This window comes from Chenopodium album, chromosome 17 (assembly GCF_948465745.1).
Source record: "Chenopodium album chromosome 17, dcCheAlbu1.1, whole genome shotgun sequence".
NCBI classification, from domain to species: Eukaryota; Viridiplantae; Streptophyta; class Magnoliopsida; order Caryophyllales; family Amaranthaceae; genus Chenopodium; species Chenopodium album.
In genome coordinates this window covers 561,593-583,045 of record NC_137850.1, presented here as the reverse complement: position 1 = coordinate 583,045, position 21,453 = coordinate 561,593, and the positions used below count along the sequence as shown (strand labels likewise).

At 33.4% G+C, this 21,453-nt stretch overlaps 1 protein-coding gene and 1 pseudogene across 1 annotated transcript; one reads left to right on the top strand and one right to left on the bottom strand.

Annotated features, from left to right (window-relative positions):
- The first annotated feature begins 11,626 nt into the window (after positions 1-11,626).
- Positions 11,627-13,904, top strand: LOC145589314 (ribosome-inactivating protein PD-L3/PD-L4-like). The gene is made up of 2 exons (XM_081645836.1): positions 11,627-11,852; positions 12,682-13,904. The coding sequence occupies exon 2, from the start codon at positions 12,702-12,704 to the stop codon at positions 13,617-13,619; it is 918 nt and encodes a 305-aa protein (XP_081501962.1). The 5' UTR covers positions 11,627-11,852; positions 12,682-12,701; the 3' UTR covers positions 13,620-13,904.
- Positions 13,905-14,485: 581 nt separating this feature from the next.
- LOC145587291 (putative 12-oxophytodienoate reductase 11) lies at positions 14,486-17,222 on the bottom strand (annotated as a pseudogene).
- Positions 17,223-21,453: the final 4,231 nt, after the last annotated feature.

The window sequence follows — 21,453 nt, the reverse complement described above, 5'->3', positions numbered from 1 at the left end:
TATAGAAAATCTTTTCCTAAAATCTATCTTTTTATCTTTTCCGGTTTTAGAATATTTTCCAATTATCTTGTCATGCTTCTAATAAGTTCCGTGCATATCAACTTAACATATTTAACAATTAATCTAGAAGATAAAATCTTAACTAAATTGATATTGTTGTGCCGCGTTTCTGTAATATTGAATTACTTGAGCTTCACGCAAACCAGGACCAAGTTCCCGCTGTCACTCTCGCTCCAGTCTTCAACTGGAACTTTGCAGACTAAGTTCCTTCCAGAACTTACTGTCTTCAGCTCGCATCCTCCAAGTTCCTGTTAGGGAACATTCCTGTTAAGGAACTCAGTTCTTGTTAGAAAACTCTTCTTCTATATTGTTTGACTTTTCTTAAAAGGTCTCTTCATGTCTTCTTAGCTTAAGTTACTCTTCCACCTCCAAGGTCAACTTCACCTGTACTAATCAAACACTTATAAACCTTTATGAGTTGAGTTTGCTTTAGTTTAAGTTCATCATCATCAAAACCTTTAAGCTTCAACAATTTCCCCCTTTTTGATGATGACAAACTTAAGCAAACTTTTTTGAAAAGTTAAAACAAATAGAAGGGCGTATTTTTGGATTTTTGTTTATTGACAAAAAGTAAACTCACAACTCAAATTAAATATAGAAACAAGAAAAACAAAAATAGACAAAAACTAAGCTACTGGCATCATATCAGAAAAAAAAAATTCTGAAACCCATAACAACTTCAGCCTTCAAGTTTGCTTTTTCTTTTCCCCCTTTTGACATCATCAAAAAGTCCTGCTTGTTCAAGTTATTAAGCATCTAGCCACAGCCCCACAAGCAATTCATCAAGTGTGGGAAACTGAAGGCAGCGCTGCTAACTTCCCTTAAGTTAGTTCCACTTTCCTGCACAAGTTTTCATAACATACATATACACACATGTTTCTGCCAAGTTCCAAAAATATTCATTAAAACCAAGAAATGAACATCCTGCTGAACAATTAAAAATATTACAAACCAAAATAAATTGTTCACAAACTAAAACAGAAATTAAACTTGTCCATGACTGAAATAGAGAAACAGAGAAATGGCTAGGCTAAAGTAGGCTAAAAGATTGGAAGTGAGGTTGGACTGAGTTAAGTCTGAAGGAGTTCAAGAATCTTCTTATTATCTTCAATGTTCTGCTTCACATACTCCTCCATTTTATCTTGAAGACTCTTGAGATCCTTCTGGAACTCCAACTGCTGCAGTTTGAGACTGCCCTCAAGACCTTGTATCTTCCTCTCAAGTTTCTGCACCTGTTCTGTGACTGCCTTAAGCTGCTTTTCAGCAATTTCAGCTCTATTAGTAAGTTCAGCCACCTGTCCAGCAGTCACATTTTCCTCATCATCATCCAGCTCTAGAGGCTTCTCTATACTTATTTTAGGAACAGTGCTAGCTGAGAGCCTCCTACTTTTTCTTACAGGCTTATCAGGAACTTCCTTCCCTTTTCTCTTCCCACCTACTGCCTTTTTCTCTTCTACTCTCCTAACCTTCCCATTCACTACCTCTAGGCTAATACCCAGTAGTGTCTCACCATTTATTACATTTTCTGATTTTTCCTCCAAAGCCTCATAAATCCCTTTGAGTTTCACACCTAGAAACTCAAACACAGTAGAGAGCACAACCCCATAGCCCACTTTGTTCTTTCTAGGAACACAGTGTGCTAGGTGTTGATACATTAAAGAAGGAAAATTAATTTTGATCTTCTTGGAGAGACAGAAGATGACAGCCAAATCCATTAAACATGCTTGACTCCTTTTCTGAGTCCTAGGCAGAATTGTTTTTCTAACCAAATTAAACAACAACTTGTTCAAAGGGCTTAGATCATTATGGCTCATAACATTCTTCCCCCTTTCTCCTCCCAAGGACTCAACTATATCACCACTTAAATAGTCACCAACCTTCACAGTTGTCTTCCCTTTGACATACAGTTCATAACCCATAGTAGGTACCTTTAGAATTTTCCCTAATTTTTCAACATCAAGTTCAATTTTCTTTTTATTAACTACACTAGTAATCTTTCCTTGTTTTACTTGGAACTTGCTACAGAATTTATCCATAGTAACTGGATACAGAACATTATTGGAAGCAGTAGTTAACAAGTACTCCCACCCTTGAAATTTGATTAAATCGAGAAATTCTAAAAACCTACACTTCTTGCACCAGGAAATATCGAGTCTATGTCCAACAACATACCTTTCGGCACTTGCAAGAAGTTCCAATTGATCATCATTCTCTTCTTCCTTTTCTTCCTCTCTCTCCTCCGTCTTGTTTTCATCACTTTCCTCTTGATCATCTTCTTCCTCCTTTTGAACCCCTTGTTCCATCTCCTTAACTTCCTGCATTTGCTCCTCAAGTGATTTTTCTTTTTCTTTCTTTTGTTTCTATTCTTGAACCCTTTCAAGCACACTTGAGTTAGCAATTTCTTCCTTTTCGTTCTTGCTCTCTGCTTCTTTAGGGTTTGAAGTCAGGGGTTTAGGGTTTTCAGCGAGCTTTGGTGTTTCGGAAGTGGTTTTGTTTGTTTCGGAAGAGGGTTTGTAGTTCACCATTGCTAGAGGAGAGGTTTCTTCTTGAATGGTGTTTTCTGAGTTATGAGAGTTTTCTGAAGACACAATTTCGGCAATGATGACCATGGTGTTTGATGGTGGTTTTGAGCTTTGATGTTTTTACTGAAGATGGTTAATGTGATTTGACTGTAGAGTGAAAAGGTTGGTGAAAGATGCTTTTATATTAATTGAAGCGGTGTGATGGAATTGAATGGGTTTTACTGTTCAGTCATTTAATGGAACAAGTTCAATTAATTTTTATAAAATTAATTTTGGCAGGATGTATTTTCCAAAAATCGTTTTCTTTCCAAATTCATTTAATTTACAAAACGAGTTTTCTTTCTAAAATACACGTATTGGAACACGCTTTTAACACATATGCAATGTACATTATTAACTTAAGCAATTAAGTGTTTAAAGAACTAACCTTCAGTGACTAACAACGGTGACACTTCATCTATGTTCATACACCAAGATTGCGCCAAATGCTCTTTTTGCTTTATTTACATTATTTTTGATTCTGCCATATCTTGGAACTTCAAAAGCAATCAAGTCAGCTTGATCATCCCAAGTTCCAATCTCAATTTCTCAAATCTTTCTCTGTTCAAGGGCTTGGTTAGAATATCAGCAATTTGATTTTCAGTTTGACAAAATTCTAACTTAATGCTCCATTGCTCCACATTGTCTTTTAGGAAGTGATGCCTAATGTGGATGTGTTTTACCTTTGAGTGTTGAACTGGATCTTTAGAGATACATATAGCACTGGTATTATCACAGTAAATAGGAACACATTCAAATATAATTCCAAAATCTTTAACCTGTTGCTTTATCCATAGAACTTGTGAGCAAAATGCTGCTGCTGCCACATACTCAGCTTCAGCTGTAGATAATGCAATTGTGTTTTGCTTCTTGGAACCCCAAGAAACTAAATAAGGTCCTAAAAACTGTACCATACCTGAATTACTTTTTCTATTAACCGAATCACCTGCATAGTCAGCATCAGTAAAGCCATTTAATTTAAATGAATCACTTCTAGGATAGAAGAGACTCAAGTCACCAGTTCCTTTTAAGTAACGAAGGATTCTCTTTATTGCTATTAAGTGGGATTCCTTTGGATTTTCTTGGAACCTAGCACATAGACCTACACTAAAAGATATGTCAGGTCTACTTGTTGTTAAGTAAATTAGTGAGCCTATCATACCTCGATACATAGTTTGATCTATGCAAGTTCCAATTGGGTCTTCATCCAACCTAGTTCCAATACCCATAGGAGTCTTATTGGTTTTTGCATTGTCCATATTGTATTTCTTGATCAGTTCCTTGATATACTTTTGTTGATGGATCATGATTCCTTCTTCAGTTTGTTTGATTTGCAAATCGAGGAAGAAGTTTAACTCTCCCATCATACTCATTTCAAATTCTCCACTCATTAGGTCAGCAAAGTACTTGCACAAAGATTCATTAGTTGCACCAAATAAAATATCATCAACATAAATCTGTACAACTAATATGTCAATTCCATTTTATTTTAAAAACAAAGTTTTATCAATTTTACCACGTTTAAAACCATTTTTCAATAGGAACTTAGATAATCTTTCATACCATGCTCTAGGAGCTTGCTTCAACCCATAAAGAGCCTTGTCAAGCTTATAGACATGGTTTCGGAACTCTGGATTCTCAAATCCAGGAGGCTGTTCCACATAGACTTCTACATTAAGAAATCCATTTAGGAATGCACATTTAATGTCCATCTGGTACAGCCTAAATCCCATATAAGCAGCAAAAGCAATAAGTAAGCGTATAGCTTCTAACCTGGCTACAAGAGCAAATGTTTCTTCATAGTCGATTCCTTCTTGTTGATTGAAACCTTGTACAACAAGTCTAGCCTTGTTCCTGAAAATAATACCATTTTCATCTAGCTTGTTCCTAAACACCCATTTTAATCCAATTGTCTTCTTCTGTTTCGGTCTAGGTTCCAAATGCCAAACTTTGTTTCTTTCAAACTCATTAAGTTCAGCTTGCATAGCATTAATCCAGTCAGCGTCAGTCAAAGCTTCAACATAGTTCTTAGGTTCCACAGAAGATAGGAATCCCTAGAATGCACAGAAGTTCCTAAGTTGAGATCTGGTCTGAGTTCCTTTTGTGATATCGCTCACGATTGCATGCACTGGATGTGACTTCTGATGTTTCCAAGATTTTGGTGTAAAGTATTTGATTGGATACAGCCTTTCTTCATTGTTGATGACTGGTTCAGCAGTAGGAACTTTAAATTGATTCTCAGTTTGAACTTCTTCAGGAACTTCCTCATTAACTTCATTCTGTTCTGGAACTTGTGGAGTTCCTGCTGCATTCTCTAATGTAGGTCCTTCATTTGCTTCTGTATTTGCTTCATTTTCAGCTTGCTGCTTCTGCAATGATGTTGATTCCTCATCTGGATCCTGTTTTCGCACAAGACTAATTTCAAATCATCATCACAATCATGTACATCAATAAATTGTTCAGTTTCATCAAATATAACATGTACAGATTCCTCAACACACATTGTTCTCTTATTATAAACTCTATAGGCTTTACTATTAGAGGCATATCCTAAGAAAACTGCCTCATCACTTCTTTCATCAAACTTTCCCAAGTTCCTTTTTCCATTATTGTGAACAAAGCATTTATAACCAAAAGATCTAAAGTAAGATATGTTAGGTTTTCTCCCTTTCATGAGTTCATAGGGAGTTTTGTTGGTGATGGCTCTAACAGATACTCTGTTGAGGATATAACATGCTGTGTTCACTGCCTCTGCCCAGAAGTTCCTAGGCAGTCTGCTTGAAATTAGCATTGTTCTAGCCATGTCTTCCAGGCTTCTATTCTTGCGTTCCACAACTTCATTTTGCTGTGGAGTTCTTGGTGCTGAGAAGTTATGATCCATTCCATGCACTGTACAGAAATCATCAAACTTGGAATTTTCAAATTCTGTGCCATGATCTGATCTGAGATGTACCAATGGATTACCTGTTCTTCTCTGTTCTTTCTTTACAAAAGCAACAAATTCATCAAACGTTTCATCTTTACTAACAAGAAAGAATACCCAAGTATACCTTGAAAAATCATCAACAATTACCATAACATATTTCTTACCACTTCTAATTTGGATTCTCATTGGTCCACAGAGATCCATATGAATAAGTTCCAAAGGCCTTTTGGTGCTTACCATCTTTTTAGATTTAAAAGAAACTCGAGTCTGTTTTCCTCTAACACAAGCATCACATACCTTATCATATAGGAACTTAATGCAAGGAAGTCCTTCCACTAATTCTTTAGATCTTAGTTTATCAAGTAAAGAAAAACTTGCATGACCAAATCTCTTGTGCCATAATAGAGGAACCTCGTTAAGATCCACAACATATGTGTTCCCTTTACGAGTTCCTTCTAAAATTGTGTTCCTAGTGTCATTGTGGATGATTATGCACTTATTAGAAGTAAAGCTAACAGAGTTACCTTTGTCACAAAATTGTGAAATACTTAACAAGTTGTGTTTGAGACCCTCGACTAAAAATACATTATCAATAGCGTGGGAGCTTGACCTTCCTACTTTGCCAATAGCAACTATATCTCCTTTCATATTATCACCAAAGGTCACGGTCCCACCATAGTAGACATCCAGTGAGAGAAATCTAGATTTGTCTCCAGTCATGTGCTTAGAACAACCACTGTCGAGGTACCAAGTGTTGTTCCCCCTCACTGGAACCTGCATGAAGAATCAAACGTTAGTATCAGGAACCCAGGTTTCCTTGGGTTCCTGTGTAGTAGTAGTAGGATTATTTTTCATAACCCAAATCTGTTCTACAAATTTTTCATTTTTCTATGTACTCTTTTCTTTCTTAGGACATTTAACTTGCTTGTGTCCTGTATTTCCACAGAAGCAACAAACAATACTACTAGGCAAATTAACATACTTCTTTTCCTTTTGGAACTTCTTCTTAAAACCTAAACCCTCTGTTCTTTTGGCTTGAGCATTAGTGATCCAATCTGGAACTCTATACTCAACAGGTTGTTTTCCTTTCCTAACCTTCTCAAGTTCCCCCTTGAGTCTAGCTTTCTCCATCCTTACATCTTCCAAATCAGATTTCAATTTTTCAAAATTAGTATACTGAGCTAGAGTGGGAACTTCAGAGTTAAGAGTATCAATATCAAGTTTTAACAAGGATAGTTCCACATTCAAAAGTATGTTATCATGTTTCAATTTTTCTATAGTCTCTTTTAAAACAAGTTATCATCAAAAAGACTAAAGAACCTGTATTGAATGTCAAACTTCATATTATCAACCCACTCACTATTTTCTTTGTAAGTAGTCAAAGCTTTGTCACTTTGATGTTTAGCTCTATGTAATTCTTTAAGTTCCTCTTAAATATCTAAAACCACACATATTAGATTCTCTTTAGAAAAATGTTTTAATTCACTTTGATAAAACCATACCTCAGCCTCAAGTTCCTTCAGCTTGGCCTTTTTATCAATTTTGGCCATGAGACATAGATGAGCAGTTTCTTCATGAGGTTGATCTTCTTCTTCTTCTGAATCTGTGTCTCCCCAGGCAGCTAGCATTGCCTTCTTCAGATTGTCCTTAGTGAAGTATGGCTTATATACTCTAGATTCTTTAGATTGCTCCTTTCCTTTATTCTTTCCTTCCTTAAGTGGACAGTCTTTAATGAAATGATCTTTTGCCCCACACTTGAAACAGATAGTGTCTCTGGAACTTGTGAACTTCTTGTTCCTATCAAACTTCCTGTTATTCATCATCTTTTTAAATCTTTTGACTAGCATCGCCATCTCTTCTTCATCAACTTCCGAGTCCTCTGAATCTTGAGCCTTTAGAGCAAGGCCTTTGGTTTTGGAACTTTCAGTATTGGAACCCAGGTGTAGTTCATAAGTCATCAACGATCCTGCTAGCTGTTCCATATTGAACTTGGTGAAATCCTTTGCTTCCTGCATTGCAGTAACTTTGGATCTCCAACGTTCATCTTGTGGTAGGCTTCTCAAGATCTTTCTAGCCTATTCATCAATAGGAATGTGCCTGCCAAGGGAACTCAGTTCATTAATTATATCATTAAACCTAGTGAACATTTCTTCTATGGTTTCCTTTGACTGCATTTCAAACCTTTCATATCTAGACATCAATAGATCAATTTTAGAACATTTTACCTCATTTGTACCTTCATTAGTTACCTCCAGTAGATCCCAAATCTGTTTAGCAGACTTGCACCTCATGATGCGATTATGTTCATGAGGTCCAAGTCCACAATGTAAATACTTTATTGCTAAAGCATTCAATTCAAGTTTCTGATAATCCTCTTTGTCATAATCAGAAATTAGTTTAGGAACTACCTCGTTTTTATCATTGGTTGAAGTTACCTCAAAATCACCAGCTTCAATAACACGCCAAACCTGGTAATTTTCAGCCTTAATAAATATCTCCATTTTGTTCTTCCAGTAGGTGTAAAACTTACCATTGAACATAGGTGGACGTTGGGTAGAATACCCTTCTTCAAGTTTCTCCTTGTAGTTCATTTCTCCTCAGGAACTTACTCAGCAAAATTATCTGCTTAACTATGAGAACCTTGCTCTGATACCAATTGTTAGTCGAAACGAACACTACAAGAGGGGGGGTGAATTGTAGTTGAGTTCCTGATGACTACTTTTGCAAAATATAAAACAGAATATAAAGGAACTTAGCAATGCACACAAGATTTTACGAGGAAACCTTCCAGGGCCCAACTGGAAGTAAAACCTCGACCCTTCTAAGGGATTTCCAAACCAAAACCAATTCACTATAATAGGGCAAACACCAAGTTACAAACCTATTATATGACAGACCTTTTACTCACAAGTTCCAAATTGAACTTGCTACACAGTAGGACCCTATTCTACCCAACTCAAGTTCCACACTTGAGTTCACTCGTACTATCACAGTACTACCTCACAGCTTTTGCACTCAAAGCTATCTTACCTGTATGCAAAATATTTTTTCATACACACACACACCCAATAACCCAACCAATTACAGAAAATATAACACCTAGAATATGTTAGGCAGGCAATGCACGAAACCCGAAACAATTATGAAAAGATTAAAATCTTGGCAAATTTACACAAATTAAGCTCAAAGATTTCTTCACGCAAAACTCACCAAAAACCAGTGAAATGAGATTCTCTACTATTTATACAAGAATGACTCGTATACCTAGTAGAGTTTTCAAAAAGATAAAGATGTTAATTTTCCTAATCTCAAATACACGGTTTTAAGTAAATTAGTTTAAAAGAAAATCTTTTCGAAAAAGATAAAGAAAGATATATTTTTTTATAAAAGAATAATATATTTTTAACAAGCTGATTTTAAGAAATAAAACTTATAGAAAATCTTTTCCTAAAATCTATCTTTTTATCTTTTCCGTTTTTAGAATATTTGTCAATTATCTTGTCGTGCTTCTAATAAGTTCCGTGCATATCTACTTAACATATTTAACAATTAATCTAGAAGATAAAATCTTAACTAAATTGATATTGCTGTGCCGCGTTTCTGTAATATTGAATTACTTGAGCTTCACGCAGACCAGGACCAAGTTCCCGCTGTCACTCTTGCTCCAGTCTTCAACTGGAACTTTGTAGACTAAGTTCCTTCCAGAACTTACTGTCTTCGGCTCGCATCCTCCAAGTTCCTGTTAGGGAACATTCCTGTTAAGGAACTCAGTTCTTGTTAGAAAACTCTTCTTCTATATTTTTTGACTTTTCTTCAAAGTCTCTTCATGTCTTCTTAGCTTAAGTTACTCTTCCACCTCAAGGTCAACTTCACCTGTACTAATCAAACACTTATAAACCTTTATGAGTTGAGTTTGCTTTAGTTTAAGTTCATCATCATCAAAACCTTTAAGCTTCAACAATAAACTTGATCTTTCAAAAGAGCAGCTCGAAAAACCTTATCTTTCGTAAGAGATTGAAAATCTTTTTTTCAAGGAAGAAAAGTTCAATTCGTCTCAGAATGAGAAAACATTATTGTAAACTTAAAACACAAATGGAAGTAAAAAAGAAAAAACTTTTAATTATAAGAATTGGGGCTTTCTACGAGTGAAACCTCTTCAAAAATCAACCATTGAGGATAGGGTTTATAAGAGAGGACGGAGGAGAGAAACAAAAAATGATAATTGGTGACATAAGATAGCTTGTGTTTATTCGTTAGGATTAAGGAATAATGGGTATGGGCTACTAGTCTTACATTTTAGGTAGAAAATGGCGAATAGTAATAGTAGGCTAATATGTCTAGGAGAATTTAAAATTCAATACGTGTGAGACTTTTTAACTTTTATAAATATTCAAAATTATGGTTGAAAAATTGGCAAATATGATGTGTTAATCATAAAATTCAATACGGAAACATTGTCAGCTTAATCCATACTATTATACTACATGCCTATAAGATAGTAGGGAGAAGATGGAATGTTAAACTTTAAAAGACGACCCTCTTTATATAGAGTCATATTAAGAGTCTTAAACTAGTGAAGAAGATAGTTATAAAATATTCTACGAGATTTTAAAGATAATATCCATATTGTTTTATATTATTTTCTTATTTACATATGTTTAACCCCTAAAATTTAACAAAATTTCAATGTCAATATGATGATATATCAAGACAAAACTTAAATAAGTCTTCGTTATGATTAACCTTGTTACTAACATGGCTACAGACGGAGTTCAATTATTATGTTGATTTTTAAATACTAACTTGGTTTGCCCTTGTCTTCTTCTTCTTCTTTCTTTTTTTTTTTTTTTGTTTTTATTTTTTTTTTATTTTTTATTTTATTTTTATTTTTTGTAGGTAATGTATCAATTTTATTATACATGAATATGTAATATTATTTATATATATAAATGTGTATATTAAATCAAACCAATCCAGACAAGCCCTAATTTAATGAGGTTAATTATGTACGTAATAAGGTTAGCTAATTTAATTATTACAATCATGTCGTTTTTTAATCACATCTACAAATTGAATTGTTGACTTTTTTTAAAAATAAAAAATAAAAAAATAATACTGACAGGGACGAATATAGTACGAGTAGAATTTTTTAACCAATTCACATGTTAGTGTTTGGAACATATTATTTTTTACTCGTGGTCCAAAGTCCATTTAATTATATATGTGTGTACTACATTAGCTAAAATAATTCATTGACCAAAATAATGTGGAGTTAATAATTGAACCAAATATATCTAGAAAAGGCCCTACTTAAAATAATTTATTGCGCAACCAAGTAGAGTGTTGGATTTAACAAGAGTAAGAAAATCAACACTTGAATCTGTCGTTCACATGCATATATACAGATAAGGTTTGTTACAAAAGATGGTTTTGTAGTTATCTATAAGCTAAGAGCACAGTAGACCTTATATTTTGTTTGAGTATTTCTTACCAATGAGTTAGATAATTATTAAGATTAATGTTTATAACCTGGAAAAGAACACGTTGATCCTAGTCAACAATAATTATGTGCATGTAGATAGGCAAATTCAAAAATAATTGGGGTTTGAATGATTTGAAATTAATTCTCGTAGCTTTTGATCTGAGTCTAGGTCGTATACATCATTGAAAAAGAGAGTCTACTTCAAAAAATCCAAAGACTTTTCATCCGGCCTAAAACTGAAAAATTATATGACAATAAGAGAAAATAATGCTTAATATTTTTATTTATCAATACGTGACACTCATTTGAAAATGTTATACTTCAATGCAACACCAACCTACATTCAATTTGCTTTAGGTACAGGCAACATCCATCGCATCCGTCACAAATAAAGAAATTCACTTTATTTAGAAGTTCAAGTAGGTTCCATCCCAAAACCACTTGATCGACAATTGTAGGACGGTAGGAGTAGGGAACAAATGATCCAATATTAGGTTTGTGCATGTTCGTGGATAGGAATTCCCTTATAAATTTTTATTTTTACGAATCAACTTAATAGAATCTTTCTGTAATACATATCAAATACATAGTACTCCATTAAATTAACATTATCATTATGCATTGTTGTTGACACTTACTTGTACTCGTGAACCTCGTGTTTAATCATTAAATTTCTGAATTAATAAGTTCCTTACTTCCTTAGCAAGTCGATCTATTTGCCTATTTAAGAAGATTTAGCTACACATTAGACCTTGCCTTTCACTAAATTATCACACATTAGTTACCAATCATTTTCTTCATCATCCAACGCCTCAATATTTACGTAAGTTTCTCTATCCCAAATTCCCAATTATACATGTTTCGTTTTGTGTACTTTGTTCAATTTGGAGCTAACTTTAATCATTAATAATTACGCATTGTTTTATCAGTGAATATATACTTTTAACTACGTACTATGTATACGATATTGTGTTCTTATCAACAGCTTATGCAATAATTTCGATCTTTACTTGCTTGATAAATGATGGTGAAATTATTCAAATGTCTATCTTTTCATTTGTAGAAAACTGTTTTTCTGGCCTAATTCTTTAATCTATATTGTACTCCGTATGCATATTTCATATTTATGGTTTTTATTTTGGATGGGTAATTAAAAAGTGGGTAGCTTAAAATTATTATGGCCTTAAATTTTACATAATTTTTGAAACATAAAATTAGTTTTACCAATTAGATGTTACTCGTATTAATTAAAATTTTATGACTTGAAAATAATTTTTACATATTTAAGTATATTTTTCCAATAATTTTTTATTTTTTATGAGTTGAAGAACAAGTTATAAAGCTAAGCCTTACCTTCATTACTTTTATTTAGTACCTTTTCTAAGATGGCCTGATCTTTTTCGTCAAAAAATTAAAAACTCGATCTATCTGTATGACTGTATCATCATATTTTTATTTTTCAATTAATGTATACCGTCACAATTAGTATACATATTATCATATAATTTTACAAGATATCATACAATCAAAGTAACATGTGGTAGCTAGGGCCTAGGGGAATTCAGTATAATTAAATTATTACATACTTAACTAATCAAGTGTATCTGTGTATGTACATATAATATGCTCCGTAATTATTACTCCGTATACAGGTTAGCTAAGAAGAAAAAAAATGAAGTTGTTGGCAGCACCATTATCAGTTATTATAAGGTGGTGCATGATGGTGATGATGGCGGTTGTTCCACCGTTAACAACAGCGCAAGACGGAGAAACCCTAGCCTACAGCACGGTAACATTTGAACTAACAAACGGTGTTACGGGCTACTCAAGTTTTCTAACAAGATTGCGCAATCAAGTAGAAGCCCCAACTAGGGCTTGCACCTTACAATCAACTCGAAACCCCCCTTTAACAGGAGCCGAATATGTCTTAGTAGACCTCAAAATTAGTAACACGCAATGGGTGACCTTAGGAATAGATGCCAAAGATTTATATGTATGGGCTTATCAAGACAACGTAAAATACAATGGAAAGTACCGAGCCAATTTCCTTAGTGACGCTCCTCAGGCTGCTAAGGACCGCCTTTTCCCAGGATCAACTAAAAGAACCACTAGATTTGGAGGTAACTATAACAGCCTAGAGCCGGCTGCTGGTACAACTCGAAAGAACCTTGTACTAGGAATACAAAACCTAGACGGGGCCATTAGAAAAGTCTACAATAAACAAGAGAGTGAACTAAACAAGGGCACGGATGAGGCTAGGTTTTTTCTTATCGCGATCCAAATGGTTCCAGAGGCAGCACGATTCAAATTTATGGAGCAAGCCATAGTTAGGGGGGATAATTCCGATTCGTTCAAAAAGAAAATGGTGGCTTTTCAGAATGATTGGGATCCGATTTCTCAAGCTATACATAAAGCAGAAGCAGCAACACCTAAATGTGTTACTATTACACCAACTCTTATAATAAGTAACGTTGATTACCGGCAGGAGGTGAATAGAGTAGACGAAATAAAAAACGACATGGGCCTCCTCAAGTACAAGTCTAGCACCCTTAGTGTTATCGGAAGCTCGATTTTGGACGATGATATATAGTCGGAGTCTTGCAATCTGCACTTGTGTAATATTAAAATGGCTGCCTTCCTTAGCTTATAATAACACTTCAAAATAATAATGCTCTAATCTTGTACATATTATGGCTTCATTAGCCGACTTTAGAGACAATTAATTAAGCATGCATCATATCTCTACTACTCCGATCCGTAGCTTCTTACGGAGTATATGAATAAATAATCATGCGTGTACTTGTATTAATGTATCAATTACCAAGATCCAGGTAATGTTAAGCCTCATTGTCGTTGCCTAAAAATAATGTTTCAATTAATCCTTATAAATCATTAATTCAATAATACCGGTTTCAGTCAATAATTTTAATTTTCAAATGACAAATATATCGGTAAACATTGTTTATTTATCATATCAATAAACATTATTTCATTCCATATTCAATAAATGACAAGAATCATCGATGGCATAATGATATGGATCTAAGTAGACCTAACAAAATTAACAAGGATAGATCCTCACTCTCGCATAAATTGAGTGTTTCTTGTCAAAATTAGTCAACAAGATGCCAAAAATGTGCGATTATGTGTTTGGCTTAATTCCCTCAAAAGCTCATCAAACAAAATTCTTATCATTCAACTCATCGATCTCTGAATTTTATTAATGAGAATTAACATATTTATAACTTATATTGATCCCATGTCAACTAGGATTTTAAAAGATAATACTTATGCTAAAGTAATTCCTAAGAAAGTAATTAAAATAACTAGATTTTCCTAATAAAACTAATCTAAATCATGCATAGGTTTATTTATGTAAATAAATAACTAAATCTTTTAATCATGCGTAACTTTGGATTGAAGCCACTTAATCTCATGGTTAATAGATAACTCAAATGCATTTGATTTGCATCATTAAAAAAATAATATACTACATTGAGTCTTCAAGAAAAGGATAATCAGTGTAGCCAACAACAGGATCAGAAGTATAAAAAGTCTCTCGATGGTAGTGATTAAGAGGTGCATTAAGCTCAAATCTTCTAGGCAAATCCGGGTTAGCTAGAAAAGGGCGGCCATAAGCTACAAGATCACAGTGCCCCTCGACCACAGCCTTATTTCCGTCTTCTCGGCCATAACCACCACCAACAATAAAAGTGCCATTGAATGCCTTTCTCATGGAGGTTAAGCTATAAGAGCATTCCATTTTCTCTTCGAAGATAACTTCCATTATCCTAGGTTCCGTTGCATGGCAATACAAAATTCCATATCTACTAAGTGATTTAGCCATATAAAGGGCTAAAGCCTCTGGATTCGAGTCTGTTGCTTCCATGAAATTGATATAAGGGGAGATTTTAAATCCGACTCTATCCGCCCCAACCTCTTTTACAACTGCTTCGACTATCTCTAAAGCGAATCTACAACGATTCTCTATAGATCCACCGTATTCGTCTGTTCTATCATTGATATTGTCTTTCATAAACTGATCAATAAGGTATCCATGAGCACCATGGATTTCAACACCGTCAAATCCTGAAAATTCAAGTTTATATATATATAAGAGCGTGAAACTTTTAATCTCATACGTACGAAATTTTTCTTTGTCGAGTTACTATATATATAGTCCATACTTACCAGCTTCTATTGCATTTCTAGCAGCAAGTCTGAAATCATTTACAAGTGAAGGTATTTCATCAACTTTAAGCCGCCTTGGGGGAGAAAATTGATCAGTTTCAATGTTGTTGCCTCGAAGTTGAGGTGATAGAGTCTTATCAGTGCATGAGATTGGAGCTTCCCCATTTGGTTGATAATCTATGATTTGCAACAACAAATAATTATAATGATAATTTTGCACCAACTAAGCTAAGGAAATTTAGATAGATGAAGGAATCCCAAATTTAAAGAGAAAAACAAGAATCACAAATAAATTAATATAAGCAGAAAATACAACTTATTACTAACAACAAATTATTTATTAATATCTTTTACATATTTCCTCCGGTCCGTCACAAAATAACTAACACATTTGACTTTTTCATTGTTTAGATCTTAACTTTAATTTGACTAGTTTTTTAAAAACAAAAAATTTGAAAAAAATAACATATCTTATCATGAAATCAGTTGTTGGATAGATATTAATATAAGATTTCATACTAAAACTTTTTTTATAATTTTTTATTGATATTTAATTATATATAAAATAAGTCAAACTATTGCATCGGCATGTGTGTAAAGCTTGAGTGTGTCATTTATTCTAGGGCAGAGAGAGTAATGTAAGAAAAAAGAAATCATATTTAAGCAAGTAATCACAAAATTCCTATTAATGTTAAAAATATATATATAAATTTGAAGGAAATACGTACCTCGATTGGAAACTCGTCCAACATGCCAGAGTTGACAGAAAAATATCCCTCCTTTGGCATGTACAGCATCAACAATAGGTTTCCAAGCCTCAATTTGTTGTTCCGTCCATATACCAGGCGTGTATGGATACCTACATACACAAGCCGATTGGAAAAGTATTTGAACAATTTTTGTAAATGTGTGAACATATATTGAAGGTAAAGATACGTAGTATATAGAATTAGTAGGCCTCAAACATACCCTTGAGCTGTTTCAGAAACTCCGGTTGCTTCGGCTATGAGCAAACCTCCTTTTGTAGTCCGTTGAGAGTACATTTCCATAAGACCTTGATCTTGTAAGTGGTGGTAAAACAACCCTGAAATATTTAAGATTAATATGTTGTCTATAACTTGGAAGGAAGGAAGGTCATCACTATCATATAAACACATACATAACATAAAACGAGCACGTTGCTATCTTATGATTTGATTTGATCGTTCATGATATATATATATGTAAATCTTTGATGGGAAGAAAAATTCAAATCGTTAGCATGCAAGGTGAGGAACAATTCACGACTCTTTATTACTCATTATTGAAGGCGTTAAACTAACCTATAAGCTAATGAGAAACGTTTATCATGCCATCTGTGTTCGACCAAAATTATTAAGACCACTTATATACATGAGCCATTGCAAGCTATGTAGCCCTATTACAATTTCTCTCTATCATTGGCTCAACCCACCTACAAGCAAGGTGATCTGATCATACGAAGATAAGGCGGTCGATCTTATTAAAAATTTATAATAATGAATTTCATTTCATCTAACTTAGTTATTGAATTTCAACTATAATAATAGTTCCAAAAATTAAACTTCTTATGAATGTGGCTATTATAAGGAAATCTAATAAACCAAGTACTTCCTCTGTTTTTTTATAGTTACAACACTTTTCTTTTTACGCTTGTCAATTCATATTTTGAATCGTTAATATCTTTGATTAAAATTTATAAATTTTAGATATTAAAATTGTACAAATCGAGACGAATCTAACAAGATCACATATGACTATATTTTTACTTATATATAATCGTCAAAGCTAGTTAAAGTGAAACACATAAATAGTGTAAAAGTCAAACTGTTACAAGTATAAAAAAACGGAGAAAGTATAAAACAGAAGATAATGAAGATGAAAGAATAAATAAAGCCCGCGCACCTATGAGAAAGTTGGAACTTGCCCAGTTGCCCGTTTGGTAAGGGCTCAACAGAGGGGTAGTTGTTGAATCGGTAGCCATTATTTCTGAACTAATAATTTATTTTTATTTTTATTTTTTGAGGGAAACTAATAATTTATTTTGGTACTTCTTTAAGAATTGTTCTTGAATTATTTATAGTGCTATAAACCTCTGATAATCAAACGAAAAAGGAATTCAGCCACTACTATTCAAAGAAAAATTCAAATCATGCAAGTAATTAAGAATGAAACTTAGCGTCAAAAAATATGTGCCTAACTTAATAGACGGCTACTAGAACAATACTCCTTGTGATCCATTAAGCTCTTTACTTTTTTTTTTTTTTCAACGCATTCGTTAATGTGCATTTTAAATCTTTAATTACATTTAGTAAAAAAAATTATATTCTAAAAATTTTATATATATATATATGACATTTTAAAAAGATAACAGTACTTATCAAGATGAATCAAATAAACAAGACTTCACTTGATCATATTTTTTCTTATTTTAAGAAAATAACCTAGAAAATCCTCTTAAGTTGTGAATAATGTTTAGATTTCAAATTAGAGTATTGTAATATAATCCCGTAGCGCCATGATCACCACTTAGCTCCTATGTACTCAGACTCGTTTAGAAGTATCCAATTATATATGAACACTTGCATTGTCTTATCAAACACATTGCATCTATTATTTAAAAATTATGCATGATATTTTTGTCACATAAAAATAATTTAAGGTATCATATGAAATTTGAGTAACAAACACAGTAATTAAGTGAAATTGAAGGGTCTGTATAATTTTTTTATATATGTGTGTGTGTGTGTGTGGGGGGGGGGGGGGGGGGAGATAACACAGAGATAATAGTGAGGTCTTATCAATAATTATCCTCAATTTGCATGGAGCTCAGTAGCTCACAACATTTGACCACATTTGCATGGAAAAGTGTCATTTGTTATGAAATGACCGAAGTGATGGTGACTAAACGTTAACCACATAATAACCTACAACAATATATACTCCTTCTATCCCTTATTTTTTATCCCATTTGACTTTTCATAGTCTCTAATACATGTCTTCAACCGTGTATATTTCAATTTTACATGTGTAAAAATTACAAAAACTTGATATTAATAAAATATATAATGAGGTGATTCTAACAAGATTTCACTTGAATATATTATAATTTATAAGTTAATAAGAATTTATGGTCAAAATTTTATTAATTTGAACCATATATTTATATTGGGGCAAAAATAAGGGACGGAGGGATTACATAAGAGCAGTGTACCTTCCCAATCGATCTCACATTCAAGTTAAATACGAGGTATGTTCTTATGCTTGACTTGGAATCTGCTAACGAAATTTTATAGCTATGGAAAAGTGTCATTTGTTATGAAATGACCGAAGTGATGGTGACTAAACGTTAACCACATAATAACCTACAACAATATATACTCCTTCTATCCCTTATTTTTTATCCCATTTGACTTTTCATAGTCTCTAATACATGTCTTCAACCGTGTATATTTCAATTTTACATGTGTAAAAATTACAAAAACTTGATATTAATAAAATATATAATGAGGTGATTCTAACAAGATTTCACTTGAATATATTATAATTTATAAGTTAATAAGAATTTATGGTCAAAATTTTATTAATTTGAACCATATATTTATATTGGGGCAAAAATAAGGGACGGAGGGATTACATAAGAGCAGTGTACCTTCCCAATCGATCTCACATTCAAGTTAAATACGAGGTATGTTCTTATGCTTGACTTGGAATCTGCTAACGAAATTTTATAGCTAACTAGAGTATAGCTAGCGTAATTGCTTACGTACCTTTTTAATCGGCTTGCTTTTAGTTTTGAGGTCTATTAATAATATTCTTTTTTCTCTCTTCTCTTCTCTCTCTTCTAGGGTTTTAATTTTCTTGGCCGTTTAAGCCGGAAATAGTCTAATTTCTTCAAAAATTAGATTATTTCCGATCCGTTTTCTTTAATTAAATTTAGTTTTTTGTTTTGGTTGTTTGTTTTGTTTTGTTTTGTTCTCTCCATCTGTGAGAGTCTGTCCCAATTTCCTGGGATTTTCTCAATTTTCTGGAATTTTGATTCTTATTCATGGATGAGAATTTTATTTTTAGGGTTCTTATAATAATTGGGAAGGTGATTTGGATTCCTATGGGTCTGGGATTTGTCATCAACCGGTCGATCAAAACATCAACACAGATTGCGGAGGTTTCAACTTGGAAAGATGCAAAGACATTGAAAATCATTGCTCGCGTCAAGCTTGAAGCGGTGGAGTATGAGTTATGCCAAATATGCAAATTAGTTATGATTTTGATGGTAAAAGTTATGATATTTTCTCTGAATATGTGGTTTACAGATCTTTATTATTGTAGATGTCGTATGACTATTATTTAATGACACTACTAAAATTCGATCAAATTGCGACCGTTTTTTTTACGACCGTCATTAAAACGGTCGCAAAATATAATATTTGCGACCGTTTTTAAGGCGGTCGCAGATTTGCGACCGTTTTTAGGCTATTTAACAGTCGCAAAGGTATTTAAAATTTTTAAAAAAAATAATATACATGTTAAAAATAATTCTAAATAAAAACAATTCTATTGCGACCGCCAAAAACGGTCGCAAATTGCGACCATTGCGACTGTCATAGAAACGGTCGCAATTTGCGAACATTTGCGACCGTTTTTGAGGCGGTCGTAATTAGTTTTTTGTTTTTTTTAAAAAAAAAGTGGTATAAAAAAGGATCCCACTCACCCCTAACCCTAATAATAGTTCACTCAGCCGTTTTCTTTCATTTTCATTTCTCTCTCTTCTCTTTCTTTCTCCTTTCTCTCTCCTCTCTACGCATCCCTCCATCATCTTCCTCTTCTCCATTTTTTCTTTATCTCTTCCATTTTTCCTTCTCTCCTTCATTTATTCTCTAACTTTACTTGCTGCAAATGAGAATGCTTTGCGAATTCTGTCACCGACACCAACCTTCAACCGTCACCTCCATTACTGACAGGGTAAAGTCGTATCACCTAATCAAAAGTAATTCCTAAAACCACTAACTAAAATAGATAGGGAAGTAGGGTCGAACCACAGGGAAACAAGTCTTTTTATTCCTAATTAATTAATTATAATCTAAATTATTAAGTAACCAAATTGTTGTTATTTAAAGGAATTATACTACGAAGAATAAAAGTAGGGAGAAATAAAAGTAGGAGGAAAACAATGAATAAAAGACCTAGGGCATAGGTTCACCAATAAATAATACTTCAGGGTAAAACATAATAATCAATCATCAATGTATCAATTAATCAGATCATAAAGGGCTTTCGCTACGTATTACAATCACAGAGTTAATTTACCGGTATTAAATCTCATCTCTCGAATCTTGACCTAACCATTTATAAATTAGTCCGCCTATTGAAACTAAGCCTAAATATTAATTCTCATCTCTCGAATCTCGAATCAATATTGCTAAACTCATACAATTAAACCAGCGCTAATCTAGTTGCAGAGCATTAAATCAATCAATAGGAAATTAATTAACAACATTAACAATCAATAATAATAAATCATCCCTTCATATTATTTATGGATCCCCAAGAACCCTAGAAATAAACTACTCGTGCATAATTAAATATAAACTAAACAAAGCAATTAAACAAGACATGATAGAAGAAAATAAAATAAATAACTGAGATTAAACCAAGAGTTGTAGAGACATAAATAAGAGAGAAAATAATACTAAGAGTTTAAGAGGAGAGAGAAAAGAGTTAGAGAGAGAAAGAGAAAAGAAAAAAACTAATTAGAAACTAAAACTAATACTAATACTAATAAAAGAACTAAGCTAATAATCACCTAAGAAATTGGCCCCTATCTACGTAACTACTCCTTCCTTTTTATAAGGAAAAAGGAGTTTTATTCCTAGTAAACTTCAAATCCCACTCAAACTTTACTACTCACAACCGACCTAGCTAAGTCATCAGATATTAGGAAGCCCAATAATTTGTAAGCCCAATAATTGGTAATGGCCTAACGCTGAAAAGTGATTATATCCGCCCAAAATAGCTTATGTAACAATAATGGGCCTTAAAATCATTAAGCTGACTTAACAACATGCTTGCATCTTATTCATCCGATCGGGCATTGGGCCGCCCGATCGGGCCCGGTCAGCTGGATCTACGAGCTGGGCTTCAATGCTTGGACTTGGTCTTTTAAAATTTATTAGACCAAGTTTCTTCACTTGTATGGTCCGTATTTCGTATGGGAA

What these genes read in the sequence shown, in the direction of transcription:
- LOC145589314 (XM_081645836.1), top strand. Translation starts at nt 12,702, where the DNA reads ATGAAGTTGTTGGCAGCACCATTATCAGTTATTATAAGGTGGTGCATG.